The 10,335-nt window shown below is 32.7% G+C and overlaps 1 protein-coding gene across 1 annotated transcript; it reads left to right on the top strand.

The window, feature by feature from the left end:
- The first annotated feature begins 2,279 nt into the window (after window positions 1–2,279).
- LOC114173024 lies at window positions 2,280–9,955 on the top strand. The gene is made up of 4 exons (XM_028057217.1): window positions 2,280–2,964; window positions 7,590–8,198; window positions 8,720–9,005; window positions 9,465–9,955. Exons 1-4 carry the CDS (start codon window positions 2,362–2,364, stop codon window positions 9,497–9,499), a joined length of 1,533 nt encoding a protein of 510 aa, XP_027913018.1. The 5' UTR covers window positions 2,280–2,361; the 3' UTR covers window positions 9,500–9,955.
- The last annotated feature ends 380 nt before the right edge of the window (window positions 9,956–10,335 follow it).

Here is a 10,335-nt window from a genome sequence, read left to right as displayed (position 1 = left end):
TGTATCCTACTTTTTTTGTATAAAGTTAGATATAATTTTTTTGTTTAAGCATAAATAAATGTTATTATTTATGAAGTATTTTTAAGATTGTTAGAGTACATTATTATTTATATACGTTTTTTTTTTATTGTTGTACATAATACAATGGATATAGTGCATTGACCACAATCTATATTACTGATAGGTGAAGTACTTGATCGTGCTTCATATACATTATATTCTTCAAACCTTTGCAGTACATGAGTAGAACCTGTTATGTGAAAGCATGGAGCATAATAAATAAAAATATAAAAATATGTAAATATTTCATAAAATGGTAAATAAAAAACATGGATTAAATATTGATGAATAAAATTGACTAACCATGTTGAGGGTCAGTAATGTGTGTATTACTTGGTCCTGCTTCATTGTCATTACTTCCTACAAACCTTTATGGGACAAAACCATAACCTAATATTTCAAAAATAAGTTAAATTGTATTTAAATCAAATATATAGTTTACATGAAATAACTAAAAAGAATGTGAGGATACTCGGAAGGACTTTCTCGGTCAATGACATACACTAGTGATGATGAAAAATGTGATGTTACCTGCATTAGTTATTGACTGAGTCAATTGTTGAATATATGTCATTCTCAATCGGAGAGCTTTGTTTGTCATTTGAACAATGTTGGTTGTGTTTTCAGGATTATTTTTCTTCTTTTAGATTGTTCAGTAAGTCTTTGTTGGGGGGTCATTCCACGTCTTCTATTTGCAGTATTTATTCTCCATCTTTGTCTTTATTGTTCTGATGTTGATTTGTTAAAAGGAATATTTTCCATTTAGGTATGTTGTCGGTTTAAACCAAAAACAATAAACAATAAATCCAAAATTAATATGAATTTAAAAACCTATTACTTGGAAGAAAGTAATGAATGAAAAGAAGGACAATGAAAGTAGTACATAATATGTACAACAAATAAAACTAAAGAAAGATATAGGAAGAAGTACCTTAATGTGTGAGTAGTAAAGACTACAAATTTGTTGATGTAACAATGAAGAGCAGCAAATGCAAATGATGACAAGTTGGTTAGCAAGTTATTGAAGCAAAAATAAAAAAGATTTGTAATTAAAAAAATTAATTTGACAGTTTTAAAATAATACAACATGAAATTGCTAAGTTCTAAAAAAACACTCATTTTTAATGATAAAATAAAGTGATGTTGTGTATAAATCTTGTAAACTTATAAAATGATTAAAAATTAGAAAAACTGATGTGTAATTAAAAATAAAATATATTAATCTTGTAAACTTCTAAAGTGATTAAAAATTAAAAATACTTATAATGAAAAATATTTATGTTGTAAACTTTAAAAATAATGAAAAATTAAAAAAAAAACTTATAATGAAAAAATATTTATGTTGTAAACTTATAAAATTATTAAAAGTAAAAAAAATACTTATAATGAAAAATATTTATGTTGTAAATTTATAAAATTATTAAAAGTAAAAAATACTTAATAATACACACACTTACATATATTTATGTGTGCATTATGTATTATATTAACGAGTATATACTCGTTAATGATCAAATTTTCAAACTCAAAAGTCATTTGTAGTGTCTAATATGTTTAACATGTATTCATTACATCTAAACTACAAGAAATAAAGACAATTATATGTAATGTTTGAAAACAACAAATATGAAAGATTGACTTAAAGAAGGAACTAATAACATAACAAAGAATGAAAATGAGTAAAACAAAGGAAAAAATGTGTACTTGTGACAAAAAGAAAGGATAACAAACAAAGTAAACAAGGAAAAGAGTGATCAATTACATGTAGTATTATGGCAACATGCAATTGTTAATGATTCACGATGTTGTTCAATGAAAAATTAAAATGAAAGGAGAGGAAAGAATGAAATAACAATCTTTTAATAATATGACATCAATTTTGTTTTATAATATTTACAACAACCGTTAAACATAAATTTTTTTTATGTCAAAATCAATTACTATCATTAACATATTATTTATTTTAAAGTTTGACTAGTGTTCTTTTTTAAATGCGCATTGAAAAACAAAAAAAAGAGTAAAACATTTTTATAAATTTTTCTTAATATCGACTAGGAATCACTTTATATATATATATATATATATATATATATATATATATATATTTTTAAAATAAACATATAATATAATTATTAACTCATAAAATGTTTTAATTTTTTAAAGTGTTAAGAGGGCGTTTCTCTAACATTTTCCTTATATATATACAAACCGTTATAAATTCTTTGTTTCTCTTTCTTACACTCACAACCCATATATCTACAGTTCTAGTTTTCAGCTTCATCACTCATCGATCGACACGCTATGGAGTTATTCACCAAAACCAACGTGGTGAGGCTGCGGAGCCACCTCGACAAGTATCTCGTGGCCGATGCCGACGGCAGCCAGGTCCGCCAGAGCCGTAAGGCCCCCGGCCGGGGAGCGCGGTGGACCGTAGAGGAGATAACGGACGGAGGAAGCAAAAAGGTGCGCCTCAGGAGCTACCACGGAAGGTACTTAACGGCGACGGAGGCGCCGTTTCTGTTTGGGATGACGGGAAAGAAGGTGCTCCAGAGGGAGTTCGAGCCCGGTGCGGATTTCAAGCACGACTGGGAAGTGACACGCGACGGGTTCCAGGTGAAGTTGATGTGCTGGAGTGGCAAGTTCCTGCGCGCGAACGGAGGGACACCGCCATGGCGGAGCAGCGTGACGGTGGACGAGCCGCACAGTTCGGCGACGAAGGATTGGGTTCTGTGGGATGTGGAGACTGTGGAGGCGGTGGAGGAGTTGGTGGATGATTTGTGCGACAGCACGGTTTCGTCTATCGCTTCCGATGATTTCTCCGTCGATTCGGAACCAGCGTCGCCGATGTCCGTTTTCGCCCTCAAGTCGCCGCCGGCGAGGCGGAACTCGAACCTGATGCTGCAGGTGCGTTTTTCTCGTTCATCGACTCTTCCTTTAGCAATTTTTGCGTGAATATGTTGTCCGTTGAATTTTTCGTTGAGAGGAAGTGTGATTTTTCAAATGATTCTAAATAACAATTTTGGCTAAATTAGTAATGAGAACGCGTTAGTTAAAATAGGAAAACAAGTTATTTCGGACCTCTGTTTTTTCTTTAAATAAATAAATAAAAAGTACAATAGTTAATTGTATATATAGGGATAAGTAATACATAAAATGTGTAAACTAAATACTTGGGTTCTTTATATTCTTAATCATGGATGATGAGATTTAGTTCTTCATTATTTCAATTATAAAAGTCACAACAAAAATACAAGTAGTGAATACGTTTTTAAAGATAAAATTTATTTCATTAGTCATTACACTTCAACATTAAAAGGGGAAAAAACAGTAATGATCGTGCTAAGATTTTTTATTCGATATAGTAATATTTACTGGTGAAACTTTTTCACTAAATATTTGAATTACTTTTAGTTTTTAAAAAATATTTTCATTTGAATTGAATTAAAATTTAATGAAGTAAATTGAAGTAAGTTATGTTAATTTTGGATGAAATTTAAGATTATGCTGAATGATTTTAATATTATATTGGTATAAATAACTATTAATAAGTATTTGAAAAGATGATGTCTGATAATTTTTATAATTATTTTATACTACATAACTTTATTAACTTATATAGTAATTATCTGAAGAAAAAATAATCAGTAATTTGTGATTAATAACCTGTTTAACTTATACTTTAGATTCGATTAAAAAAATACTTCAGAATTTCAGGGAAATTTCCTAGTCATTGTTCTAAATTATAAAAGACCATAGTTCAACTGGATGACTTGCTTATTTCTTTGAAACAAGCGTTCACACCGTGTTTGGTCTTTCCCTTGACCGGGTTGAGTTGAAGCGCTTCAAAACAGAAATGTGTAAATGTCAATATTTTGGACTAACGTAATTCAATGTCACTCTTCTTCCTAAAATATACCCAAAACATGTTTTTTTTTTTTTTGTTTAAATGTAAGAATTAATAAATTTAAAATTTTACATTATTATTTAGTGATTCTGAATATACTATCAAGTAATTATTACAAAAAGTGAATACTTAAATAAACAAATAAATTCATGATTGCATAATATGTAATATTAAAATTGTATTAATATATTTAACTTGTTTTTTTTTTTCAGTAAGTTAACTTTGCAAATAGTGTGGTATTATCTGTTTCATGCAAACGCTATAATCAACTGATCAAACATAATTATGCACGCTTGAACTCGAAATAAATTTTAGATTAAATGATTTTTTATTAGTTTCAAAACTTTTTCATGATTTTATTTATTTATTTATTATATTATTTTTTTTGTTTTATTTCTTATTTTTTTATCATTGCTATTAATTATCTTTTGAATAAATAATATTTTTATGATTTAAATTTTATTTATTAATAAACTAATTATTATTTGACATAAAGTGAATGTTTGATGGATCACTATATTGATATAAATTGAATTTTGTATATATTTAATCATTATAAGAATACAAAATAAATAAATATGTAAATGCAAAATAAATATAATAATTTTTATGTATGGCTAATATAAAAGATTCACAAAATTAATCAATTAGAAATCATTCCAGTACACAAATTTTGTATTGCAATTTATACTAGATGATTGGGTACTATTTTTACTGACAATATGTTTGAAGTAAATTGAATCAATAAAGCATCAAAAGCATATTTTAAACCAAAGATTTCAAATTGATCTTTATCAAGTTTGAAGATGGACTACTAAGTTAAATCTTATAAGGTTGATAGCAGTCCTAAAGAAGTTGAAATATTTAAGACTTGACTTATTTAATATAACCTGTTTTTATGTCTTAACTTTTTTGAAAGTAGTTTAATTCTAAAGTTTTCCTAAGTCTGCTTGGTAGGAATTAATATCTCTAAACGAGTTAAAATTATATCCAAGAATTTAATGAACCAATATCTTTATATAGATTAGTACGTCTTTACACAAATTAATAAATATATCGTGTCAAAATATTACCATCCAAAATTATTATTATTATCATAGGTCATTATTGTTATTTAGGTAAATAGATTGTCTTATTTGAATAGTCCGAAGTCTTATCCTTTTAATTAAATAACTTTTTAAGAAAGTCTTAACTCATTTAATAAATGCTTTGACCTCATCTCTGCTTGCGTGAGTGAAGTTATATCTCCTCCTCTCAAGTTTTCTTTCCCATTCGGTGATACTAATGGACACATAGTTTGGTGTTTGGGTATTTTAGGTCTATACACGAAAAGGGTTTGTTAACACAAGTAAAACACTCGATTGGGTATTTTATAGGTCTATACAAGAAGGGTTTAGTTAACGTACTCCTAGAAAAAACTCGATTGTTTAGTTCATTTCCAGTTTCCATTAAAATACGCGTGGCCACAATTAGCTTTCACGATGGATGTTCATTTGTTTCTCAAGTATGTCCAACGAAAATTTTGGACGCTCACACGCAGGGTCGTATAGTCTCATCCCTGTATTACCATATCAGAGTCCTCCACTACCATTGATGGCCACTTGGTTGAATTTGATGTGCTGTGTGTTGCTTCATCCCTTCACCAACTCTTCTCCACCAACGAAAATGTAATCACACAATTCACACTTTAACAAATGCGTTCACACCCCAAAGACCAAACAGTAAACGCACTACTAACAATTGGTGAAGGAACGAGTCCACATGCGTAGAAAGAGCTTTTTGTTATTTCAATTTAAAATTAATCTTTGGTTTGTGAAAATTAATACAATATAATATTGATCTGTGAAAATTGACGCCATTTAATAAGATATTAATACTCAAGATGAAGATGGTAATTAGTAACTTGGAAACAGATATACGAATATAACATTTAACTGAAGTTGTCTATACCCTACTTGTTCTTCTTATGAGCCAAATGTCTACGTCAAGACAATTAGTATATGGATATAACATTTATGAGAGAGACAGAGAAAGACAGAGTTTCTCATATAATTTAATCTTGAGGATTCGCATATTCATGGGCAGAGGATGGGGTTTGGAAGTACACATTCATATTTTTTTGTCTTGACAAGGACTAGAAGCGTTTTCAGTAGTAATTGGGACTAGAAAGTGGAGAATATATAACATTGTCTATTTGTCTAAGACTCCTTGTGTAGACGTTAGTTTCACACTTTTGAGTGGCTTTTATCTCCATAGCTTCCACCCTACGTATTGTTTCTTTTCCTTCTTGTATTGGTCTCTCTTAAGTTCCTTTATGCTTTTGTTATTTGATATTTTATTACATTTTTTGGACTGAGGATTTCGTTGGTGGCTTCCAATGGAAGACCATTTTGGTTCTCTATTTTTAATTTTTTTTGGTACACTCAAAGACGCCAAACACAAGTTCCATACATATCCAACAATGAGTCACCGATAGTGACTGAATTTAATTAGGCCGAGTCAGCACTTCAACCTAGCTGGCAGAGCATATCCAATCCAATCCTCGCTGTCTCATTGTCAATCTTTTTGTTTAAGTGGGCGTCATCAATTCAACTAAACTGCAATGGTAAAAAAACTACTTGGGTTGGGCTGCGCATTTTCTTTATAACTTCGGCGGTTTCTTCATGTAACCCATCAATTTTTTCTCTGTACTCTATCGTTTTGGATTTTATTTTCTGAATCACACTAAATCAATTTTGGAAATATTTTTCCGAGAGGCACTCACCCAATTTTCTAGAAAATACTCACCCACTCTTATTCTGAAAAAAAAAAAATCCAAAAATTATGATGGGATGCAAGAAGAAAATGGATAAGGTGTAGGAAGCAACGGTCTATAACTTTTAACCGAAAGCTATAATAATTTTTTTTAAACGCTAAAAAACGCTATCATCGCATCTTTAACATCACTTCAATTACACAAATAAATTTTTACAGTTACCTACTATTTTCTACATTTTTTCATGGAAATAACCATTGACACGTTAACACGTGTCTTACAAAGCAAGAGTGAGGGTACGTTCGAAATTAGTTTGAAAAAATTTGGTATACTTAATTTGTGTGTGTGATAAGATGATAATTTGAGTAGGTATTACTTTAATTCGATGTTTTAAAGTCGGCTGAAGTGGTCTCAATAATTGCGAGGTCTGATTTCCAGGCTAAGAAACTAAACTCGATTAAGCATTTTGCCATGCTTAGATGACGTAATAATTTCTACGAAAAGTCACACGCGAATGACCAATAATTTGAGGCGAGATGCAGAACACGGAACGGAAACTGAAACCGAAACAGATGAATCGGATTAGGCTCTTCCGCCACGTAATGCGTAGAGCCAAACGCGTTGTCCCCGAAAAGTCGCCACTGCTGACTCCCTCTTCCCCTTTTTTGATCCTCGACAGTTGAAAGTTCAAACAACCAGTCACGCACACTAACTCTTACCCACAACCATTACAATAATAAAAATAATAATAGTAAAACTTTCGTAACCGAATAAATACCCATCCATCCCCCTTTCATTTCTCCCAGTCACTAACTAAATACTCATCTTCTCATCGTATAATTACATTACATTTTCATACTACTCATGCAGGCAATAAGTTCCAACAAGTTCAGAAATGGCATGGACTTCTTCCACCGCGCCAAGGCGGTGCGTCTCCGCAGCCACCACGACAAGTACCTGCTCGCGGATGAGGACGAGGAGTCCGTCACGCAAGGCCGCAACGGCTCCTCCAAGAGCGCGCGCTGGATCGTCGAATACGTCCCCGAATACGACAACATAATTCGCCTGAAAAGCTGTTACGGAAAGTACCTCACCGCCTCCAACCTCAACTTCCTTCTCGGCATGACGGGCCACAAGGTCCTCCAGACCCTCCCGCAGAGGCTCGACTCCTCCGTCGAGTGGGAGCCCGTCAAGGACGGAGGCCACGTCAGGCTCAAGACTCGCTACGGCAACTTCCTCCGCGCCAATGGGGGTGTGCCGCCCTGGAGAAACTCCGTCACGCACGATATTCCGCACAGGTCCGCCACGCAGGACTGGATCCTCTGGGACGTGGATGTCGTCGAGATTTATGTCAACTCTCCGGCGAATAGCAGTAAACCCTCTGCTCCCCCGTTGCCAGGTTCCGACCCTGTTCCAGTCCTCGCCAGCGCGCCGGTTCCCCCACCACCATCCTTGTCTGCCAGCTTATCAAGACAAAAGGTATTATCAGATTCTTGGTAAAGTTATGTTTTTTTCTTTATGGGCAACATTCATATGCATTTTGTTTTTGCGTCATTCAAGTTAACATAATAGAAGTTTTACCATAGCAATATGGACAACGACAAAAAGTTTTACTCGCAATTGCAGTTTCCTCACACAATCCTTGACATGGAAGGAAATTTCAGATCAAATCCATGTCAAAGTTTGAAGTTGCGATCGTATCCGATGTGATTACTTATATAACCTAAAATAATTTTGTATGTTGTGACTGAAATAACAATGGCTAATTCTTTGAAACCTTGATTTGAGTAATAACAATAATGATTCAACCGCTGAAAGGTACTAATAAATATATCTGTGGAATGAAATTGTTCATATACTGGAAATCGTTAATGGAGCCACGTTGAAGTATTTGTTAGCACTTTTTTCCTTTTAGGCTTAAAAAATAGTGAAGTTGTCACTTTACATGGCCTCTTGTTATCGTTGTTGTGGATGATGATTGTGGTTGGTTTTGTTTACAGTCGAATGAATTGAATGGTTCATCTAAGATGGAAGGGAGGATTATTTACTACAATATTGCTGAAGAGAACGGAGAGGTGTTGGATGAAGGTTCGCAGGGCTATTCTTTGATTTTCAAAGGGATTGGAGTTGAAGAATTGACTCGAAAGTTTGAGGAAGAGACAGGTCTAGAGGGAATCATTGTATGTAATCGGAGTCCTTTGAATGGAAGGCTTTATCCTCTTCGCTTGCAGCTTCCTCCAAACACCGTCACCATGCGAGTTGTTTTGGTTCTTCCCATGTCAAATGGTGTGTTTTCTTCTTCTTTCTCATTCCTTCCTTCTAGATAAAGTTGTTTGAATTAATGTTTTACCCACTCCAAATAGGAGACTGTAAACTTGTTTTATTCATATTCTTCAAAATCATGGTTGAATTGTTGTATTTAAATAAAGTTACTTTCCTTTTGGGAGAAACAAATCTCAAATAATTCAAACATCAATCATAGAAAAATGTTTTGTCGTACGGAGAACCAAGTAATTAGAAGGAAGCTTAGTTATCGTGGTGGACCAAGTATTTAAACGAAGCTTCGTCAAATGTCGTAAATTTTATGCAACTAATAATTAATACCTTTCTTATGCAACTTGCTGGTTTGACTGCATTGCACATTGTACATCATATATTTTTGTTGAGTGTTAAAAAAGTGTACGAAAATGTGTTAGCATTTCTTGTTCCAATTTCTATCTTCCTTATATGCCTTTTCTTTTTCAGTGGCTAGAGAATTAGAGGCAGAAGGCTTACTGTGAGAAGCCTATGAATTTTGCAACGAAAGCCTATATCAGTACTGATCGAAGCCACCGTGAGTTTTCCGAGAAAATATTCAGTATTTAGGAATATGTTATAGTCCATTGCATTCATTAAGCATAGTTCATCGTGGTCTTTGGAAGAAGCTCAGAGTGGTGATGTGTGTGGATCACAACAGAAATATATGCCCTTTCATCAATGGCGAAGATCGTAGGCGATTCAGAGATGGTGGATTTTGTTGGGCTTTTATTTTTCATTAAGCATGTGTTGCATGTGGATCCGGGGAATTTTTTTGTTCGATTGTTTATGTAATTTTATAGCGATACTGCGACATGTAAATAGTTCACAAATTTTTGTCACCGATAGAAGATTATTTTTATTCTTCAGAAGTATAGCAGCATTTGTTTAATCCGAGTTGATTTCTGCTTGGTTGTCTCTTAATGGAATTTGTTAATTTACTGCATGTTTGAAATTTAATGAGAATATATTTTGCCATAAAAAACTGTATTGAAAAATTTGGACGCTAATTATTTACTAGTTTGGCTTTCAAGATGAAAATTAAAATCGAATCCAGTTCAAACACACGTTCAATCAAAGCAACATAACAAATTTGTCCTGTTGAACATGTGTGTCTGTCTTGGTTTGTTTTGTATTTTGTTTCACTTCTTTCAAGTGGTTGGCCAAATTCATCACTCACTCACTCATCATCATATCTATTCAAGTTCAATTCAGAGTAGGGTGGTCCTATTTATGAATTTAAAAATGTATATAAGAATTCCCAAAACTTAATAAATATATAATTGCAAATGTACAAATCCAGATTAGAAGCATATTTTTT

The sequence above is a fragment of the Vigna unguiculata genome, chromosome 2, assembly GCF_004118075.2.
Source record: "Vigna unguiculata cultivar IT97K-499-35 chromosome 2, ASM411807v1, whole genome shotgun sequence".
NCBI lineage: Eukaryota > Viridiplantae > Streptophyta > Magnoliopsida > Fabales > Fabaceae > Vigna > Vigna unguiculata.
This window is presented reverse-complemented; position numbering and strand designations above follow the sequence as displayed.

Coding starts and splice junctions, on each gene's coding strand:
- LOC114173024 (XM_028057217.1), top strand. CDS start 2,362: ATGGAGTTATTCACCAAAACCAACGTGGTGAGGCTGCGGAGCCACCTC. Junction 8,199..8,719: donor CCAGCTTATCAAGACAAAAG/GTATTATCAGAT, acceptor TTTTGTTTACAG/TCGAATGAATTGAATGGTTC. Junction 9,006..9,464: donor GGTTCTTCCCATGTCAAATG/GTGTGTTTTCTT, acceptor TTTCTTTTTCAG/TGGCTAGAGAATTAGAGGCA.